This window comes from Gordionus sp. m RMFG-2023, chromosome 4 (genome assembly GCF_954871325.1).
Source record: "Gordionus sp. m RMFG-2023 chromosome 4, tfGorSpeb1-WG-v2, whole genome shotgun sequence".
Taxonomy (NCBI): domain Eukaryota; kingdom Metazoa; phylum Nematomorpha; class Gordioida; order Chordodea; family Parachordodidae; genus Gordionus; species Gordionus sp. m RMFG-2023.
The window spans coordinates 17,824,285-17,848,283 of NC_088778.1; the positions used below are offsets into that span (position 1 = coordinate 17,824,285).

The 23,999-nt window shown below is 28.6% G+C and overlaps 1 protein-coding gene across 3 annotated transcripts in view; it reads left to right on the forward strand.

Moving 5' to 3' along the window:
• Nucleotides 1-11,152, forward strand: part of LOC135928505 (neutral alpha-glucosidase AB-like) — a 72,832-nt gene extending 61,680 nt beyond the window's left edge. The window contains exons 18-22 of one of the 3 annotated variants that reach the window (XR_010572360.1): nucleotides 10,139-10,255; nucleotides 10,297-10,406; nucleotides 10,644-10,741; nucleotides 10,793-11,062; nucleotides 11,106-11,117. Coding sequence is in view for 2 of the 3 variants with exons in the window: in XM_065464967.1 (XP_065321039.1) it covers nucleotides 10,139-10,255; nucleotides 10,297-10,406; nucleotides 10,644-10,741; nucleotides 10,793-10,911 (444 nt within the window). In the remaining variant the exon portion in view is untranslated. Of the gene's footprint in view, nucleotides 1-10,138; nucleotides 10,256-10,296; nucleotides 10,407-10,643; nucleotides 10,742-10,792 lie in introns of all 3 variants that reach the window. The other 2 variants (XM_065464967.1, XM_065464968.1) reach the window with 2 other exon arrangements.
• The last annotated feature ends 12,847 nt before the right edge of the window (nucleotides 11,153-23,999 follow it).

Below are 23,999 nucleotides of genomic sequence, written 5' to 3' on the forward strand. Positions count from 1 at the left end.
AAAATACAGGGAAAATTGGCTTTATTTAAAAAAGAAGCTATTATTGCATTTATTTTATCATGTCGGTTGATTTTTGATATAAATTTACAGTGGAGAGCTTATCTCCCATACGCGTCTGCCGATTGATTTTTGATATAAATTTACAGTGGAGAGCGTGTCTCCCATACGCGTCTGCCGATTTATTGCAAGTATAATGGTTTAGGAAAGGTACGCCCAAGCGTAAATTGATTGCATAACGAAAAGCGTCGTTATCTATTAGCTGGTTATTTAAAATACTGGGATATGAATCTAACAATTCATGGCCAGAGTTGTTGAAATTAAGAGATCTTAGGAGGGATTTATATTGGTGATCATCGCTCAAGTTGAGGTAAGCTAAGGAACGAGATACCAATCCTTGATCCCAATCTTTTTGTTTCGTTGAATCTGGCGGGGCTGTGTTTGGTAAGACATTAATGTTCCAACAACGTAAGGCTTCATCTAATAAATTATCTTTATCGATGGTAATAATTTGCGAGGTAATATTTTTTACTGATAAGGTTGATGAGATGAAGGAAACAAGTATGTCTAATGCTATATAATCTTCAGGTTTGAGATTGGATAAAACTAGTCGACTGCAATGGATTGCAGCTTCACAGCCTCCTTTTACTCCAAATCCCACTTGGTATGGAGCTAAGCTTAAGGTTATTGTAGATTTGAGTCGAATACAAATAATTTTTGAAATGGTTCGTCGATAGAAAATTCCAATAGCTATTGGGCGCACTTGATTTTCAGCTTTTTCAAGTGCAATTAGTCGAGCAGCAAAGATTATTGGTGCTAGTTTATGTGGTAATTTCCCGTTGATAATAAGATTAAAAATTTTCGTTAAAGAATAAGTAGTAATTCGGAACTGTTCAAACCCAAGAGGTCAATAATAAATGAAGGTCGAAGGTAATCCAGCCCTGGAGTAGAATCGTTTGGAAAAGATTTAATAACGGTTAAGGCTTCTCCGAAGTGATATTTATCTTTAAATTTATTATTGGCAGTATTTGAGGAGTGTATTTGGGGCTGGGATATTTTCTAAAAGTTGATTTCTTGTGGTGATATTATCGGGTGCCAAAGTGTTTGCTTTAGCAAGAGCTCGGAGAGCTCCTTTTAGATTGAAATTATTAATCTTATTATATATTAGTTTGTGTGAGGGGTTACTTGAATTATTTTTAGCAGGATCATTGATATTTGGTGATAATTTTTCAAAATGAAGATCAAAGTTTTCAATTCTTTCTTTGATGGTTTGGCTTAGTGGGGTTGGATTATCTTTTGGTGGATTTGATAATATTAATGCTGGGATATCTTCTGGATTTTGTAAAATATTATTAATAATTTTGATATAAAAAGGATAAATTAATTTACGGGCTGCTTTTGGGATTTGATATGGTTGGGCTAAAATATCTTGTTAAAAATTTTGGGTATTCCAAATCAGGTATTGGATAATTTTTTTAAAGGTCTTTACTACCTGTGTTGGATTTTCATTATAGTCATTTGGGGTTGAAATTAAAGATGGTGGTGGAATATTAGGTGAGATGCTAAGTGATGAAGGTTCAAGCAGGGAACCTGGAGGTTTATTACTTACCATGTGGGCATATTATATTAGTTTTAATATTTTTTAATATATATTTATTTAAATTATATGCTCATATGAGATAAAATAAATTTTACTACAGATATTTTTATTTCTAAGCGTTAAATAAAATTATATCAAAATGTATCTATAAACAGATACTGATACGCCATTTTGTATCTATATACTTGTATAGTATCTAAATACTTTAACAACTCTGATGAATACAATATAATATAGTGAATTTAAAATATATATTTTAATAAAAAATTTCTTATTAATTTTTAATATATAAAAACTTTTATTTATCCTATAAAATTTTATTATTTTCAAATTATATCAATATAATACCAGTGTTGTTAAGCTACTTTTAAAAGTAGCGCGCTAGCTATTTTATAAAAAAAATAGCGCGCTACCGCTATCGTTTTCAAATAAATAGCGTGCTAAAAAGTAGCTAAAGCTAATTTTTACGTTATTTTGATTTTTTTTATAATATTTTTTACGTAACTTTATTTCCACAAATAAAATATTGGTATAAAAACATGAATATAATTTGTTACATACATATATATATAATTTATTTATTATTGCACCAATAATAACATTTCGGTACTGTCATCCCCAAGTTTAGAGCGATGATCAGAAAGTATAAGCTTTGCCATACTAAATAATCGTTCAGCACTAGCACTTGAGGGCAACGCAGTATTAAATTTAATAAACAAACTTTTTATATGAAAAAAATCATCAAAAATATTTAAATTAGTATTTTTAGATTTAAAAAAAGCATCTAGAGGTTCAATAATATTATTATTATTATTTATTTCAAAAAAATCGTCTATGGAAGGCCGTGGTGTTGATGTTGCTATAATATTAGTATCGTGGTTAGGCATGGCATTTTTTAACGTTACCATCAGCCTATCAAGTTGCCCTTTAGATTCAGTAAAATTAATGTATGGCCAATTTAACCTGAAGGATGAACGATAGCAGCTATTACATTATCATCATCATACAGATCTGGAAATCTAATTTATATAAAGCGATTGTATTTATTATACAAAAAGAAGAATACCTTTTTAATTTTCAAAATTTAAATTTATCTGATATTTAGATTCATTTATAAAAAAATATTAAAATAGCATTAAATTATGGTAAATAAAGATTTTAAAAAAGGTAATTAATAATATATTAATTTTGAATTTTATATTAATTCTATATATTAATATTATAGAAAGGATAATATATAATTTCGCTATCTTCAACAATCTCACACATTTTTAATAACTAGATTTATAATGCTAACTAGATTTATAATGTATATTTTTGAATATAAATTTCAAAATTAAATTAAATAAAAGGATTATAATTTTAGATTTAATAAAAAATATATTTTAATAATTTTTAGATGTATTTATTATGTAAAATTAAAAGTACGCTACTTTCTAAATTAGTAGCGAGCTACCGCTATCGCTATTTTCTAAAAAAAATAGCCAGCTAAAGCTACCGCTACTGAAAAAAGTAGCAGTGCGCTATTTTAACAACACTGTATAATACTTTAAATTGTGTTCTTAAAACAATAGCGAAATTTCAAATTATCGCACTAAAAATAAATAAATGATAAAAGATATTAATTATTTTATATCTATGTATATAAAATATATTTAGATGTATCTATTATATTAATCATAATATTTAATAAGCCTATGAAATACAACAAACTAAAATAAATTATTAACGAGCTACTTATAGCTATATTGTATTAACTAATAAAAATTACAACCAAGTGTTTCTTTAAATAAGAACTTGATTTTGGAACATATTATACAGGACACATTTTACATTTGGTAAGGATAGAATTAGTTACTTTAATTTAGGATGTTACTATAAAGTATTATATTTGGGTCACGGTAATGTTATTTATCTGATTCTGAATTTTCACAATCATACGATGATAAAATAGCAACATCCATGCTTATGCTAATCTTTAAAATAATGATATTCTAATTGATAAACTATATTATATGACAGAAATAGCGGATTAAAAAAATTCAAATGTGATAAAGAAAACAGCTGATTAAATAACCTATTTTTCTTAAAAGTTTTGGATTAATATTTTTTATTTTACGTGATACGTGATATATAGCGCATATGCCCTCTAATGTTGAAATGCAACAGAGCTACGCTAGGTTTTCCTCATTTCCATCTTATTGGAACTAATTTAATTTGGGTATAAAAGTTAAAATATGAGGAGCCCTCCACACGTTTGTGGGCAAGCCGCACGTACTTGTAGGCGCAACGTTTCGAAAAACGTTACTTAAACCTCTATAGGCTTATTTAAAAGAGAGTGGGACAAAAAAAGAGCCTATACCCTTGAACTTCAGTGAAAGTTAATTATTTTATGGTGGGTTGAGGATAATTTTAAATTAAAAATCTTTACTATATTAGAACAATTTTTAGTAAGGAAATGCAAAGAATACTTATAAGAGGATTTGAATGTCTGTTGATATTGGAAATATTTGATAATAATGAATTTATATTTGAAATTTATTACGACAGGAAATATAAGATAGGGATTATTAGATAATGATAGTGAACATTGAATACTGAGATATTATTGTTCTTATTAGAGGTAACTTTTCTTGATGCGAAACAGCTTTTTAATGGATCTTTTATTGCTATTAAGTTTAATGAATTGTTTCATGTTCACATTTAAGTCCATTATATCTTTTATTGTTTTATAATACCATAATGTTTTGTATTTTGTATATTGTTTTCCATTGTATGAGTACAGCCATGTTGGCATCATGGACTAAGTTATTATCTGAATTCCTTATTATGTGGCCTAAGAGCTGAATCCGTCGTTTCTTAAGAGTAATATTTATTGGTGTGTGAGTTGACTTCCTCCAAAGATTTGAGTTTGAGATAACCCTTGGATAGAAAATACCGTGTATAGTACGAAGACAATTTATAAAAGATTGAAGACGCCTTATCTCTGCTTTATTTGCCTCGCAGATATCCCCACCATATAATACAATTTGAACTATCAACGAGTTGAATATCCTCAATCTAGTAAATACTGAGATTTCTCTAGCTTTCCATATTTCCCAATATCTATAGAACGCACTTCTAGCTTTCTGTATTCTCATCTTCATCTCATCTTTACAACTTCCTTTATTATCTAAGATTACACCTAAGTATTTTATTTTCTCTACGATTTGAACTGTATTATCTCCAACTGTAAAATTTTGAATTGAAGGCGCATTTGGGGAGTGAAGAATAACTGTTTTGTTAAAGTTAATCCTAAGTCCAACTCTATAACTCACAGTCTCGATTAGATAGAGTAGATTCTTGGTTTCTTCAATACTTCTCGATATTACTACAATGTCATCCGCATAGGATATTATCCTATTTACAAAAAAAACTTCTCACTTAATCCTAAATCAACTAGATCAGCAGATCCCAGTACATCCTTTATTATCTTATTAATAATTATGTTGAAAAGGAGAGGTGAGAGGGTGCAGCCTTGCTTTACACCCTTTTTAATCCGGAAGAAGGGAGAGATTTTCTCGTTTATTTTGAAACAAGCAAATAAATTTGAATAGTAATTTTTTAAGATTCGAATTATTTGTGTTTCAATACCACATTCTGCTAGCGTTTCCCAAAGAGCTACATGGTTAACGTTGTCAAATGCTCTACTAAAATCAATGAATGTGTAGAATGAGGGTATCTTGTATTTATGACACTTCTGCATTATTATTTTTAGAGATAATATAGGTTCCAATATATTTTTATTTGGCCTATACGCACAAATATATTTAGGAAAAAGATTAGGCGTCGATTGAGCAATTTTATTTTTTATAAGTACCATAAATATTTTGGACACACAAGATGTTAGAGCGCACGCACGATAATCAGTAAATTTTTGGGGATTTGCAGTTTTGGGGAAATTACATAAAAAGGACTTGTTCTATTCTGTTGAGGTACTTCCACTCTCCCATATTTTATTGAAGAGGGCCAGAAGAAAGGAAGATGTCGTTCTAGGTGCTATCTTTAGGTGCTCAGCAGTAATGTTGTCGAGCCCTGGAGCTTTATTGTTACGTAATTTTTTTATTACATTCATTATTTCATCTACCGAGAACCCTGACTGGGGTGAATCAATATTTATATCTAAACTGGTTGGTATAGTTACTTTGCGCCCGTCAAAAACCGTAATATAATAATCAAGCCACAAAGCTATTTGTTCATCTTGGTCAATTATTACTTTACCATTATTTAATACAATTGAGGGTAACTTTTTAAAGCTTAATATAATAATCAAGCCACAAAGCTATTTGTTCATCTTGGTCAATTATTACTTTACCATTATTTAATACAATTGAGGGTAACTTTTTAAAGCTACAAGGTTTACAGAAATATTTTAATTTCTTGTATGCATCATATAGTCTATTTTCTCTCACATCTTTGTCAATTTCAAAAGCTTTCTTTGCGCTATAGACCCGTCTATCTCTCCTCAGTAATCTCTGTATCAGCTTTCATAGATCCTTATTAGAGCTATTCACTGTTCTTAACTGGTTTATTTTCTCAAGAGTATCATTCGACATCCTATCATTCCTTGGGATAAGACTTACCTCTGGCAGGACCTTATATGTATCTACAAGAGCATCTTTAAAAAGATTCCAACTTTTCTCCACACTTTCTAACCTAATAGTATTCAAGAAGTTGGCTTCTTTCCCACTTAATACTTGATCAAAAAATCTTGCATCGTCCAATGAAGATTGTCTGTTTCCATTATGATACCCCCATAAATTTTTAACCTTAATAATTGCTCTAAGCAGTCTATGATCCGATAGGTTTATATTAGTTAGGGCCTTTACATCAACGAACTAACGATGAATATTCGAGATGAAGAAATCGATTTGTGATTTCTGCTGTGCTCTTACAAAAGTGTACGTACTCCTATCTCCATGACTAAAAAAAGTGTTTTCAATTTTAAACCTTTTATTACTACAGAAATCAAGTAATTTCTTACTGTATTCGCTATTCCTTTGTAATTAATGTGGCATGCCCAGTGACGTTACTGTTCATATATTCCTCTTCCCTGCCAATATTCATATTTAGATCACCTAATATTATAATGTTATATCTCTCTGGTAAGGAGCGTATTGTGTTAATCATTATATCTATAAAGGCTGAACGCTCATTCCTATTTGGTGGGACGTAGAAATTTGCTATTATTGTCGGCTTGAAGTTCGTACTTAAGTATAGAAGCCCACACCTTTCCGAAATGGGTACAAATTTCATGACATATTTCTGCATTCTCTTATTAATGAGGAAAGCAATCCCCGACCAACTATTAGAGGTGGTGCCCGAGCAAAACATTTTATAATCATTAAAATTAGCCGTAGTATTTAAACGTAAGAAACATGGCCATTAAGGAATTAACTATAATAGAATTTAGGAGAGTGATATTATAAGAAGAACGAACAGACCATAGGGAAAGAAGGCTTACCAAAACAATTTAATAAAAATAAAATAATTTTTAAATTGAATGAACGTACGCGTTCTTCGAAATAGGAACAGGTTCAAAGTTTATCAAAAATAAAAGCAACGGTGTTATTTTTTTCAAAAACACGAACTTCGTTCACGAAGGCATTTATTTTGAACGCGTTCTTTTACTATATTATATTTTTCACTTCATTGACATTTATTTTACACAGCTGGTAAAATTTATTTTCGAGTATTGGCATTTGAAAAAATAACAGAAATGAGGACTTTGTAAATTTTCAATCAGCAAATCGAATTTGATTTTTATGAATGATATTTTTTAAAACTATTTTGTCTTGCCACTTTGTGAAAATGGGTTTGAATACAATTTTTCATTTCTATCTTAGGATACAAAGTATTATATTTGATCAGATCTTTCGAAGAGTTGATATGACACTTCATTAACTCAATTTTATGGGTTAATCGAGACAACATTTAAAATCACTCTCTTCCTGGAGAATTTGATTAATATTCATGATATCACACTAAATAATTATAGAAATATTTATATTAATGATCTTTGCATCGGGCCTAATTTTTTTGTCCGGCCCAGTTCCGAACAAATTTTTTTTATTTGTCTCGAAAACCTCTACCCGAAATAGAAATATAAACTACTTGTAGACCCGGCCCGAATTTATTTAAATATAGAAAAATTTGATCTTTTTTAGGATTGTAAAAAAAAGTATTGGCGCTTGTTTCTTGCAAGAATTTTAAAATTAAATGATATCATATTTAAAAAGCCAGGTTACACCCATTTTTTTTAAAAAAAATATTAGGGCGCGAACCAAAATAATTTTTTAAAAATAGGTCGGGTCAGGATTAGCAGATCTCTAGCATATTGTAGTTTTTAAAAAATTCTCAAAATTTAGAAGGATATTTTTATGAATGCAAGATTTTAGAGAAAGGTTCAATTGACCATTTGTGTAACAGTGGAAATCAATTTTTGACCATATTCCCCTTGAATTTTTTGAAGAAATTTTAAACTTATTCCCTGATATTATGGACAGATTAATAAATTTTAGCAGCTTAAGTAAATAAACCTGAAAGTTTTTATAAGTAATTGAATATGATAAGTGGGTTTATTTGGGATTTACATTCAAGAAATTTATGATACTTTTGAAATTTATATTAACATTTCAAAGATATGATTGATGTATTTGATTTTAAAACCTAGGTTGTTAATCGAATAAGTCTGGTCGTCTTAGTCGCTATCTGAAGTCAAGTTTTGGGTCGAAAAAATTGACTCAAAACGGACTCGAGTTATAGACTTAATTTTTAAACTCAAGTTATGAACTCGAATCGTGAATTCGGGGATGAGTATTTAAATTCTATATTGAGATCGAATTCGAAATAATTATTTTGTATTAATAAATTAAAATCCATTTTTTTTACCAATTGCTCGTTTTTTATTTTGCAAATATTTTATATTTACTTTATTTACACTACCAACTCGAGTTGTTTCATCGTTTCAAACGCCCTTTATAATTGATTTTTTGTTCCTAAAATTGTAAAAAACTAATTAAAATTTAAATTCTCATTTTCTCCATTAATATTTTTACTTAAATATATAAATATATTGATAATAAATACATTTTATGAGTTTCATCATTTTAAATGCGGCACTTTTCAAAATAATTCCTTTTAGATTTACTGGAAATACAACGACACTGAAAATATTTTAAAAATAATTTTGCATTTACATAAGGATAATTTTAAGTGCTACAAAATAATATATAATTTGTTACTTTATACCAAAAATATTTTGAATATTTTTAGGTTCATTAAAAGAGGAAAAGGTTCTCATCGAATTTTGAAGGCCCATAACTCGAGAAATGTTTGAGCTAGGGCATTAAAATTTTGATTTGTATAAAATATGCAATCTATTTAACCTTCATACCAAGTTTCGTCTATTTTTGAAAATGATCGTCCGAAAATCACGTTATTTTTGTGATTTGTCATGGAATTACCCTTTACCAAATCGGGATGATTATTGTTTATCACATATTGAATATTTTTTGAGGTGGAGGTGGGAGAATATTTTATAAGAGCGAAATTTCTTTTCTAGATTATTACCAAAGAATTAATGTAAAATAAATCAATGAAAGATAAAGTATTCTTTTTAAACTTGATTATTAAAAAAAAATATCTAGGTTGAAAGAAAATATCAAAAATCCTTTATGAAACCTAAAAAACCTGACCTCGTTCCTTTTAGAGATCTACAATGCCCAGGCCCGGTATAGTGTTGTTAAACGGCTCGATTTTTAAAAACGGCTAACCCATTATTTTAGTTAAAACTATCATGCAAGTCTGGAGATCTTGCATATAGAAGGTAGAAAGGTTTGGACATCTATTAACGAAATCTTGAGGATTGCGTAATATTTGACTAAAATATTGGGATAGCCGTTTTAATATCGAGCCGTTTAACAGTATTAGCTGGGGTGACGTCTGAAAATTTTAAGCTGGTTCTGACAAAGATTTATATCACTATTTAAATAAAGATGTCAACAAATAAACCTATCTATTGTGGGCACAGTTGGGACTAAGATTTTTGCCCAATTTATTAATACTTTATTTCAAATAAAATCTATTACTATCTGTTATATTATTAATTAGCAAAAGTGAGATTATGCTCTATCATCTTCAAATAATTTTTTTTTTTTTTTATTAATTTGTCAAATTTATGAGTAAAATTATGTTATATAATTATTATAATAGTTATATATTAATTTATGAAATAAAATAATGTTATCTTGTAAATTTGGTATAAATTAGACCTGTGCGCCGCCGCGCCATGCTGCCGGATTATTTTAGCCATGCCACGCTGCTAATAAAATTATATTTATTTTTTGATTTAAGGTAGAACTGAGTTAGTCGACTACCGATCTGTGTCAAATAAACTCGACATTTTAAGAACACTTTTTATGTTATAATCTTTTATTCAAATATCAAATTATAGTGAAGTATGATTAAACCCTTTTTAATGTTTGATTCTTTAAAATCAAGATATGTGTTTTTCAAAGAGGTGGTACAATTATCCCCCGAAAAATGAGACAACGTAGAAGCGCAACCATTTCGAATGATAGGGATCCTTATACTTTGTTTGTAGCACTGAATGAACAGGTTAATAGAATACATTCTATTTTACTAAATTTAATTTTAAGGATTATGCATCTGGAACGTTATACATCGATGATGGTATAAGCTATGACTACAAACAAGGCCAATATTTATATGCTAAATACGAGTTTTTCAAAGATATTTTATCCTCAAAGTAAACCTAAAAGAGTGTATTATGGCATATTATAAATCATTGGTATAAATTAAAAGAAATATTTAATGGGAATTCCTTAAAACGTTATTTTTCTTAAATATAATTATGCGAAATTCATTTTATTTTAATAGGATTAAATTTTTCCTTATATATTTGTTTTTTTAGAAAAATATTAATCAAATTTTAAATTTATATATATTAATACTTTATATTTTTATTATTTAAAAAAAAACTTAGAATTATAAATCTCCAGGATTTTAAACCTAATACGCGCATTGAAAAAATTGTGATAAGGGGAATTAGGCATCCTAAATCAATTTATTATTCTAGTCAAAGTAAATATACTATACATAAATTTTAATTATAATCTTTTTTTTTACTGCAAGTAGAAAAATCTAAGATTCAACTTGATTTAACATTCGAAAATAATGATAAAAGAGAATTAACTATCAAAAATCCCGTTGATGACATTAACTCAGAATGGAAGATATATTTTACTTTTTAAGTTGAAATGTGTTTATATTTAATTGAATGATTTTTATTATGTAAAAAATGTTGATTCGAATTATGATTAAACCAAATGCCTTCATTAGACATACAATCAATAAGTTCGGTGAATAATAAAAACATCAATCGATCTCGATCTGTGCATCATTGTAGAAAGCATTTTTTATTTATAGCTTAATCATAAATATTTAGAGTTAAAAATGGGCATTTTTTGAAGTTCTTGATTCAACTAATTAACATAATCCTTGTACATTGATTAGGTCTTTGGGGATCCATTTAGAAAGTATCTGAATATATATAAAACTAAATAAAAAAAAATGTAATAAATTCAAGTTTTACGGAAATATTTTTATAAATTATATTTTTTTATTAAATTGTGAAATGAATTATTGATTTAATAAATAGATAGTATTTCATAAATTTATATATTTATGTAATTTATAACTTTCCGACATAATAATAACTATTTATAAATTATAAATATAAAAAAAATTAAATTTTTTTATGCCTGTCAATTTTTAAATAGGCGTATAAAAGAGGCAAAAAAGTCCTACTACACACAGGCTAGACCCGTGCGCCGCTGGCAATTTTATTCACGCCGAAACAGCCACCGATTGAGATCATCGGCGCGAGCCGGCTCGCTGCCAATTTTTTTATGGCGGCGGCGCGGCATATATAATTTTTAGAATGCTGTTTAATTATTATTATTTAAATTTGAATATTAACATTAATAAAATTAATATATGAATTGTATTCTATTGCTATATATAATAGAATAATGTATATAATTTACATTCCTACATCATATTTCATTTTCACAAACAATACATATTAATTATTTTTATGGACTTGCACGTTTTAAACCACCCTATATACAATAAAATAACAACTCTCTCTACTAATCATAAATCAAGTTATGTCTGAAGGTACTTTGGAAATCTTATTTTGAAGAATGAAATTAAGAAAAGCACAATGATGCCTGTTTATATTTATAAGATGAGGAAGATTCGGATAAACATAATCCATTTTATTGATATTCTCATTAAAAAAATTAGAGAAATAATTTCAGCCCTCAGATATCGAGTAGCTGATTTGGAATGTGAAATTGAAAAAGAGCATCCTAAATGTCTGCAGTCAATTTATGAGACAGGTCATATCTTGGATATTGATGATTCTGATCCATCCTTTGATGACCATTTTGATATGTCTGATGAATCGAATAATAGAAATGGCATTGCGCCAACTAATCTAATTAATACAAAAACTTTAAAATTAAATTGCCCTACCTGCTGGCACAGCATATTAATTATGCTAGATAGTGTTCGCAGTGTAAACGAAATTCCTATAAATAATGTTCTAAATAAAATAGGAAAACAATCTTTAAAACTCTTTAATAATGAATGGGATATGATTGATGAGCTTTACGCAGTATTGAATCTCCGAGAGTCGGTGGAATTTCTTTCCTCCCAAAAGGGATCTACAATATACTAGGGTTATTATTTCGCATTGAAAATAGAAACCCTACAAAGCAAAGATCTGATTGCTTGCTTAAGAAAATATGAAAAAAAGCTTGACCATGGGTTTCCTATTACTGAATTTCAAGTTATTTTATATTTTTATTAATAAAATTATATTTTAAACATTAGATCTTAGCGACTCTATTTGATCCCAGATTTCAAAATCTTAAAATTTTCAGAATATTTAAATTCGAATTTTACGACAACATTGTAATTTTTAAATATACATCTAAAACTTTTAGAGCATGATAAAAATGCACGGAATGAGATTCAAGTTGAAGATAATGGGCAAGCATAGTTCTTATATAGATAAAATAGCTCGTTAGTTCTTATATAGATAAAATAGTTCGTAAACATTCCCATCCAAGCAACGATTATAACAACATTTATAATCTAGAACAAGAATGTCATATTTTGCTCAGCCAACATAATATCCCAGAAGAGGATGCACATTAACCTTTTGGAAGATAAACGACGGAAACTTCCTAGGCTTGCTAATTTAGCTAGGAAGGTTCTTTGTATATCTGCAACCAGTAAGCCCAGCGAAAGAATTTTTTCCATTGCTGGATTAATACTCAATGCAAAAAGGACTTCTTTATGTCCCACGAATCTTGAATATATACTATTTATTCATGACAATTATAATTTTGCTGAGTCTGAATTCTGATTTATTATATTTCATACTTTATATTTTGCTTGCATTCCAAATTTATATTTTAATTTGTTATAATAAAAATCAATAGAATATTATTAATATGTGTTGTTTATCGAACTCTGATCTGAGTAAAAATGCAATTCCATAGTCTTTTTCTGAGAATGAGAAGATAATTTAAATTGGAGTGAGACAGGAAATAATTTCAGAAATGAATCAAACTTTGTTAACAATCTGTTAGAAAAGAGCGCCAAAATAAATTATAAAAAAATTTAATACCTTGATTTATAAATTAAAAATTTTTTAAAATAAATATCGCGCCGCCGAACGCCGATGAAAAAAATAACGCCGCCGTCGATTGAGGCATCGGCGCACAGGTCTAACACAGGCTAGCTATTTGGGATGAAAAATAGTTTTTTTTATTACTATTATAATCCTTAAAAATATAATCCACCAATATTTTTATTGCATTTTTCAATCATCATCTTGATAATATTTTATAAAATTTTTCAATACCACATTATACAACTTGCTCATTAAGTATATTAAAAATAAGAAATTAATTTTATAAATTATTTTTAGTGTTTCAGGATGAAGATGTACCATAGAAAGTGACAATTGTCATAATCGTTATTTTTGAACTTTTTTAATTTTTTTTAAAGTAAATCGGTAAAAATATATATTGTAAAAATGTTAAATTAAAATTTCAGTGAAGATGTACCATAGAAAAGTGGGAATTGTTATAATCGTTATTTTGAATTTTTTCAAAGAAAATAAGTAAAAATATATATTATAAACATGTTATATTAAAATTTCAAAGATGACCATAAAAAAGTGTCAATTGTCATAATCATTATTTGTGAACCTTTTTGAAAATTTTTAAAGCAAACTTGTAAATATATATATTGTACACATGTTAAATATAAAATTTCAGTTAATCGTTATTTAAAATATTTTTAAATTTTTTTGCCGAAATGATCTGGTTTTTAGCCCACGCCCTTCTATCAAATTGGGCTGGCTAGCTAAATAATTTAAAAAGTGCTAACGGACCTTTGAAAAATTTTAACAATGGGCAAGCTAATTAACAACTTTTATTTGTTATTTAAAATTTTTGAGGATGTTATCGTCGGAAAAATTAATGAGATAAAAGAAAATAAGTAAAAATATATATTATAAACATGTTATATTAAAATTTCAGTAAAGATGACCATAAAAAAGTGTCAATTGTCAATCATTATTTGTGAACCTTTTTGAAAATTTTTAAAGCAAACTTGTAAATATATATATTGTTTTTTTTTCACCTTTTCTGGTGGTAAGCTCCTTCAACATCTCTCTCCACTTTATGTTATTCATACAATCTCTTTTATCTATTTTATACTTCTTTATATTGGCTCTAACTTTATGGCCCCATTGAAGTTTTGGCCTTCCTCTTTTACGTTTGCCCATCACTCCCAAACTTTCAACTTTATTTCCTATTAGTTCATAGGCCTTCTCATTGTGTGCCCATACCACCTAAGTCTGTTTACCATTAAATTAGTCTTAATGGACACTACCTTTAAACTATTTAGTATTCTTGTACTGCGCAACTTATCCTTTCTTGTTACCCCAGCAATCATCCTTTTGTAGACTTCTCTCGTTTGATTCTTTGGTTGGCCATGTTTCCGAAATATATAGAATAGTTGGTTGTACTATGGAACTGTAAATTTTTCCCTTTAATTTGTGTGGGATTCTTTTGTCAAATAGCACTCCAGAACTCTGAATCAAATAAGATTATGTCGCATGTATCTTTTTTATTTTTTCATTTATTTTTCCCTTCAAAAATGATAGGAAATCAGAATTTTCTCCTTTATTTGATGATGATCATTATATATTTTTAATATTGGAGACATTATCATATTTAATAATAGAAAATTAAGGAATCATATTGCATCAAAATAAAGGTACATTTAATTCATTCATCAAGGAGAAATGTTGGAATCGCCCGTCATTATTGGGAGATTATCTGCTGGAAAAAAAACCGAATCGCCCGTCATTTTTAACGAGTTATTAATTTAAGATGCTTAATTATCTAATTACAATCTTTGCTCAGAAACTAGAAAATTTTATCAACATTATTAATTTTCTAAATTTTGGCCAAAATGTTCAATATTCTAGATTTTGTGGCAACACGTACAATTTTCAAACATAATTTCTTTTTAATATATAAACAGGATGTATTATCTTATTGCTTTACCTTTTTTAAGTTCAATATGTTGTTAAATTAAAATCTTTCTCTATTTATGTGCTTTTGTATATTTACGTGAAATATGTGTTATTATTAAATGTACAACAGAAGGGGGTAAACAAACAAAGATTTTATCATTTATAAACATATTGGACTTAAAAAGGGGAGATAATTAAATAAGCGTAAACTTCATTTTTAAATATTACAAAAAAAATTATGTTGGAAATTTAATTTATTAAAAAAATTTTATCTTGAAAATTTTTAATTTTGACTTACAATGTTGTGATGATTTAATGAAACATGTTGACGATTAGATTATATTAAAACCCATCCAGATAAAAATATTTTGTTAGCTGTTGATTGATTATATATTTAAATAAATTTAAATTTGAATAGTTAATTTTAGTTTTATTTGAATATTGTTTATTTTTAAAATATATTAACGTTGATTGTTTAATATGTTAAAAACTTTATATATATATACTAAAAAGAAATAATAGAATAATAATAATAAATTTGATTTAAAAAAGAATTAAATTAAATAGTTTCTTTTATGGTTCCCCGGTTACGGTGGTACGTTTTTCGTTTTTCTTTCTCTTTTTTAAAAAAAAATATGATAAAACAAAGTAAAATAATAAAAGTTTAAAATATCCTTACCTTGAATTCTTTTGTAAAAATAAAAGGTAAAGGAATTACTTATTAAATTCGTCGTTCGATATGGGAGATGATAAATTACAAATAAAATTTTTTGACTTTTCTTTTCGATAGTCAAAATTTTATCCAAATTTACAAAATTATAAAAAGGTAAAAAAAATAAAATAGAGTATATATATATATAAATAAAAGAGTTATATGATAAAAAATATTTTTTCATCAAAATCTTTCAATTTTTACGTTATGATGTTTTGTTTTAAAACTTATAATATACCTCAATGCATTATTATTGATAAAATGTTGAAAGAAATGGGAGTATGTAAAGAATTTTCTTATGTCCGTGATAATAGAACGAATGAAATTGTTTTTTATTTCAAATCCTTACGAAAGATGATTGATGCTTATATGTCTCTAAATGGGAAGCCCTATATTTTTGATGACAATAATTTCATTTTCATATCTTGTGAAATCACAAGATATTAAAATTTAAATATCTTTACGCTTTACATATTTGACATACTATATTTATAGGATAAAGAAAATTTTCCCTATATTACGTTATTAAATATAAATTTACGCAATGTTTAACCTATAGAATATCAATAAAATTTTTTTAATTTTCCTTCTAAAAACTTAGTCACGAATTAGTATTAAATTTTTCACAGACAAATTATTTTGAAACTTAGTGGATTAAATCTTCTTTACGAATTTGAATTAGAATTTTTTATAGATAAACTATTAAAACTTGGTGGACCATATTCTCTTGATTAAAATTAAAATTTTTAGACAACTTAAATTTGATTTTAATGAACTATAATGTTTTGCTTTTACGATTTTAAATATTGAAAGTTTACTTTACTTAAATAAAATTTTATCATGGACGAAAAATTAACTCTTACACACACTCAATATGTTCCTAAATTTCCCAAGTTATCAGGAAAATTATCTGAGACTTATCTTAACTTAATAGAAACATACTTTGAAGGACATATTGAGTCTAGGACACTACTATGCAGCTTACCAATTGAGATTGTAGACCAAGTTACGTCGATATGTTCTAAAGCACAGTTAAAAGATTTTAATATTGTTTTTGGTAAATTGAAACTGTTAATTCCAAGTGAGGACATTAATGTAAATATAATGAACTTTAACTTAGCGGTACAAGGTGCCGAGGAGTCCTTCCATACTTTTTATTTTAGAATTTCAAAACTTCATAAAAAATGCGATTTTGATAACGATACAAGAATGATTGAGAAATTAATAACTTGTTCTTTAAATGATAATATCAGAAGGAAGTTAAATAAACATAAGCACGAAGGTTTAGATAAGATGATGAAATTAGGAGTGGAGTTAGATGGCAGCAATATTAAACCGGACGTTAGCGATACAAATTATGTAGACAATGATAAAAAATTGGATAAAAATAAAAAATTTTACAATTTAAACATGGATAAAATACCATGCAAAAGTACTTTTAGTAATAATAAGAATAATTCTAATGATTATGAACATAATAATTTTAAAGAAAATAATTTTAATTATAATGGTCGTAACACTCGTAGGGAAAATTTTGATTTTAAGAAGAGGAATTATATTGATTTTAGGCCTAATGATAGTGCTAGCCGAAACTATCAAAACAATATTTTTCGAGACAGTGAGGGTAACTCTAAAAATTTTCGTAATAACCAATCTTCGAATAACAATCCAAACTATTACGGAAGAAACTCCATGTGGCACAACAACAATAATGCAAACAATTATAATAGAAACAATGCCTGGCAATACAATAACAATTCAAACAATTATGGTAGAGGTACTTGGCAAAACAATAATTATAATGGGAGAAACAATTCCTGGTCTTACAACAATCAAAGAAATCAGAGTCAATATAATAATCGATATGGTTATCAATATCAATCCTACAATAACAACAATAATGGAGAAAATAATACGTGGAAAAATTATAATCAAAATATTAATCAAAGAAAACCATTACAATATAATGACATGAATCAAAGTAACATCAATTGTAACATGAACATTGAAGAGATTGTTGAAGAAAAAAATAACCCTACACAAAATAATAATGGTAGTGATTTTAATATCAATAATTTAACTGAGTTTAAACTTAATGATAATGCGTTCATGACTACTTTAAAAGTAAATGATGCTGCTGTTACTATGCAGGTTGATACGGGATCCAAGTTTACAATTATACCTCATGATATGGCTAAACAAATAGGTATTAAAGATCTTAAAAAGTCCACTCTACAACTCACAGCTTATGATGGAAACTTAATCAAAATTATTGGCGTCACTCAAGTTAAAGTAACCTACGAAGGTATCACCAAACACTTGCAAGCCGTGATCGTTAAATCTAATAAAAATGCGTTATTGGGACGTATGTGGATTAATGCCTTTAGTAATATTTTGAACAAATTTATAGCAAACATTGATACCAACTATGAAGATGAAATAAAGAAATTAATAAAAGATTGCGAATCTAAACTGACTAAAAAACCGATCAACAAAGGGAATGTCAAGATATATCTACGTAATGACGCCAAACCGAAAATCATACCACCTAGACGGTTACCTTATTCAAAGATAGACGCTGTTACTAGAGAACTTATGAGATGGATAGGAGATGGAATCATTGAGCCGGTAACAGATGTCCGATGGGCAAGTCCAATAACCGCTGTCTACAAGGATAATAGGAGCGTTAGGGTTTGCGCCGACTTCAAAGACACTGTCAACCCAGCCCTTGAGGATTTCAGATACCCACTTCCAAGAATAAATGATCTTATCGCTAAGCTCAAGGAAGGGAAGAAGTTTACCAAGATAGATTTCAAGGATGCGTTCCTACAAATTCCCATCGATGAAACCTGCAGAGACATATTAACTATATCTACACACAGGGGGTACTACCGGTTTACCAGACTTCCTTTTGGGTTAAAGACTTCATCTGCGATTTTTCAACAAATTATGGATCAAATTTTCAGTGACATGAAAGATGTCGTATTTTATATTGATGATCTACTAATAACGGGAAGTAGTGACGAAGTTCATTTCAACAACATAAAGAAGGTTTTTGAAAGAATACTATCTCATGGCTTAGTGCCTAATTTTGCAAAAAGCTTATTTTTCAAAAAAAGTCTAAGGTTCTTAGGACACGACATCGACGCCAATGGGATCCACGCCAACCATGACAAGATAGAGGCGATCGTTAAAATGCCGGAACCAAAATCAGCCGCGGAATTGTCAACGTTTCTAGGTATGGCCGGGTACTACAGAAAATTTTTGAACAACTTCGCTGAAATAGCTGATCCTTTATACAAGATTGTTAACAAAGAAAAATGGGAGTGGAATTTAGAACACTCCAAAAGTTTTGATGATCTAAAGACATTGATTAGTCTTCCTCCAGCTTTGACGTACTTTAATCCTGAACTACCTATCGGAATTGCGACTGATGCATCTAAAAGAGGTTTAGGAGCTGTTTTGTTTCACACTGAAAAAGATGGCAAAGAAAAACCGATAGCTTTTGCATCAAGAACTTTAGCAAAATCCGAAACAAACTATACCAATATTGAGCGTGAAGCTTTGGCCATTATGTTTGCTATCAAGAGATTTCAAGAATACTTGATAGGGACTAAGTTCACTATTATAACGGATCATAAGCCGCTAATCCATATTTTCACCAAAGGGCTCAAAGATAATAGCACCATGTCATTAAGGTTACAGAAGTGGAGTATAATTTTGGGGGGTTACGACTTTAACATCAGATATAAAGCTGGTAAATACAATGTTGTTCCCGATTGCCTCTCAAGACTACCACAAGTAATTGATGATGACGTTATTGATGATATCGCGATTATAAATGACTTTGGCGATATACCTCTTAGTTTTGACCGAATACGTGATGAAACATCCAAAGATTTTGAATTATCTCAAGTTATGAATGACATAAGAAATAATGTGCCTATCCAAAATAAAATTTATGAAAATATTGAACAAGAACTAAGTATCATTAAAGATTGTCTGTACAAAAGCCACAAAATAATAATTCCGTCAAGTCTGAGAAAGAACATACTGAAGGCGTTACACGAAGGTCATTTGGGAGCAGGTAAAATTAAATCATTAGCCAAAGATCGTATGTGGTGGTCTGGTATGGTCAACGACATTGATATGGAAGTCAAAAGTTGCGATGATTGTAATATTTATCATGACAATCCAAAGAAAATACAAAATCCATGGGTAGCAGCAACTAAACCATTTGAAAGGATACACATAGATTATGCGGGTCCGTTTTTTACAAAGAATTGGTTGATAATCGTTGATGCTTATAGTAAATTTCCGGTTATAGTTCCGGTAAAGAGTATTACGACTGAATTCACGTTAAAGGAAATTTATAAAACTATTTCACTATTTGGTATACCTGAAACCATTGTTACAGATAATGGTACCAATTTCACGAGCAAAGATTTTGAAAAATTTTGTAGCAATTATGGTATAAAACATGTACTTACGTCGGCCTACCATCAGCAATCTAATGGACAAGCTGAACGTATGGTGAGAACATTTAAAGCTCATATGAAAAGAAACATAAAGATTGACTTAGAAACTGCCTGGACAGATTTTTGTTCAACTATAGAAACACGCCGAATGACACTACGGGAGTTACACCGTCCAAGAGAATGTTTAACCGCGACATTAGAATAAAGTGGGATTTATTAAAGCCTTTGAAGGATAAAGTTGGTGAAGTCTTCATGTCGTTACCACGAAATCGAACTTTTAATAGAGGAGATTATGTTTGGTATAAGAAACAGGGTGATGATACGTGGTGCAAAGGCAGCATCAAGCTTAAAGAGAGTAACACCATGTTTCAAGTTTATACTGATAAAGGGATAGTAAGTAGGCATCTTGATCAGTTAAGGAAAAGAGAATGTTACAACAGTTTAAAATATTATGAAATTGACCCTAAAAATTCCTCTAAGGGGGGAAGTGTGGACACGAAGAATGAGATTAAGATACCAATTACTAGACCAATAAGAATTAAAAATAAACCTGATTACTTAAAAGATTACGTGCTTAAAATTTAAATATAAAACGCTAAAAATAAAACGCTAAAAATAAAACGCTAAAAATAAAACGCTAAAAATATAAAACGCTTAAAACGCTAAAAGTATAAAACGCTATGATTAATATAATAATCGTTATGATTTATCATTCCTTATTCTGGATTAAAATTTTATTCCTTATTCCATAAATTATCATTCCTTATTACATATTTTTCCGAAATTCAAAATTTTATTCGTGCATATTATTCATATATTTGATTTGATCAACTATTCCAAATTACATATTCCGATTTATTCCAAATTCCAATATTCAACTGGATTAATGATAATAACAATTTTGAGAAATGTGAACAACATACGATAAGGATATCAAGCCTACAAAAAACGTACAAACTCACGCAACTCTAATAAACGATTTTATCAAACCTACGAGAACATTCTTATGCGCTAACCAAGAAGAAACCGAATACAATCGAAACAGGAAAAACTTCTAGGACAACAAGCTCTTGATGACTGCTGAGAAGAAGCTTCGTTCTTTGTAGAAGAGGAGGAATGTTGATTGATTATATATTTAAATAAATTTAAATTTGAATAGTTAATTTTAGTTTTATTTGAATATTGTTTATTTTTAAAATATATTAACGTTGATTGTTTAATATGTTAAAAACTTTATATATATATACTAAAAAGAAATAATAGAATAATAATAATAAATTTGATTTAAAAAAGAATTAAATTAAATAGTTTCTTTTATTAGCAAAAATAATTAAAATAACACATTTGCAATTTATAAAAAATTTAAGTTTTTTTTCTTTAAAATTTGTTTTTATGACCGAAGTTTTTTTTTTATAAAATTAATTTTTTTTATCTGTAAACTGGAAAACTTTGAATCAGTTAAAAAATACAAAATTTTTTTTGGGTAAAACTTTACCTTATATTATAGTTTCGGAAATGACTTGCATAATATTTATTTAATGTATATTTATTTTATTTATATAAAAATCAATTGCACATAATTTAACGAAAAAATACATCTATATTATATAATAATCTAGTGTAATTATCTATTAAATTACTCGTTCAAAGAAATAGATCGGGTTTCCTCTTCTATATATCGTATCGTATGTGAGTAGAGGCTGAAATCATAATTAGTGAAATTAGGCTATAATTGCCTCGATTATATGAATTCTGTTATTTTTGGTAGATCGATATTTATTTTTCAAAACGCAAAAAAAATCAATGGGGTTTAGTTGCAGGGAATAAGGTAGAAGATATGCTGTATTTTGATAATTTTTAGTTATATTGGCGCGATGGCTCACTGGATGAAGTCATTTTTGAGACCATTAATTCCTATGTTAAATAAAACCGATACGTTTTCCCCTTTGAAGGAGGGAATTTGACGGTTGGCCTCTTACCCAGCAGAGGTGTCCATCCATAGTGGGAAATGACGTGAGAATTGAAGCCTGTTTCATCTAAGTAGAATATATTTAGAAATGGCACGTTCATCATTTTTAGGCAATATTCTTTACAAATATTGATGACATCTGAGAAATTCCTCATCGGGTTCTTTTCCGGCTCCATCCCGATTTGATGCATCTTTATATAGCCGACTCACTCAACCTTAAATGTGGCGGTAAATGTTGTATTATGTTTTAATGGTATAGCCGTTATTATTGCCAAATTCAGCTATATTCGATTGAAGTTCTGTGTTGCCTTTCTTTTTCCGACCTCGTTTTTTTATAATATAATTAGATAAAGGGTCGTCGTAATATTCTGGGAAAGTTTCCCGCTTGAATGATAAACTGAACCAATGGATAAATTTAGATCATAGGCAATTGTCTTTGCATTGGGCTGATCATCAATTAGTTTGCTCAGCCATATTTTAGCCAATTTCATTTTTTTCATCTCTCCAATTACCATATTTTTCCTCAAACGAATAGGATCAAAATTTGGTTGCTCTTGAATATTTGAATTTTGACATGGATTTGTAATGTCAATTAGACATTTAAGGCAATTTGATGGGATAAGAGAATAACTTTGGTATCTATTTGTTATTTCTGTGATGAAACCAATTTTTATTATATATTTAACAACTTTTTACCTTTTGTACCGCATTATATATATATTTTACAAAACAAACAATTAATCGTCGTATACAATTATTAATATATATATTTTGAATTCATCATATATTTAATTGCCTTTGAGGCTAATTGTTTCTATTACATCTATTCTCTCCTTTTTTGGGCTCTAGATTTGAAACGGTATAAATTGTTTTCTTATCCGTTTTGGATAACGCTTGTACTTTCGTTCTCTACCACCGTTTGCTCATTACTGTCGATTTTCATCTTATCATTTATGATGGTGTCTTTGTTTATTGAGTCTTGTATTGGGTCCATGTCTTTGGTCACCAATTCGTGTATAGGATCTATGTCTTTTGCTATCGAATTTTGTATATGATCATTTTCATTCATTTGTGATGTAGTTTGCATCGTTTCTTCTTCTCTTCCCTCCTCTCTATTTTTTAAATCGGAGTTGTTGAACCTATGTTTTAACTGGTTAATATGTCTTCTCCATAACCCTAATTTAGTTTCAACTAAAAACGTCATTGGTCCTGTTCTTTTAACGATGATACCTGGTATTTAATTATCTTTTTTAAAATCTTTTGCATATATTTTTCCATTTATATTAAAAAAACCAGGTAACTGAGGTATATATGGATGAGGATAAATTGGTTTTATTAATTGTAAAGGTCCTATGGGTTGAAATTTAAGCATAATTGAACTTGGTGATTGTTTTGTGGTTATTTGTGGCGTATTTCGATAATCAAACAAAAAATCTTGTATTTTATTATAATCATTGTGTTTTTTTAAAAGTTTGTACTAATCGCTCCGCTTCTCCGTTGGTTCTAGGGTGGTATGGGGCACTATACATTTTTAATTGATAATTGTTTGCAAAATA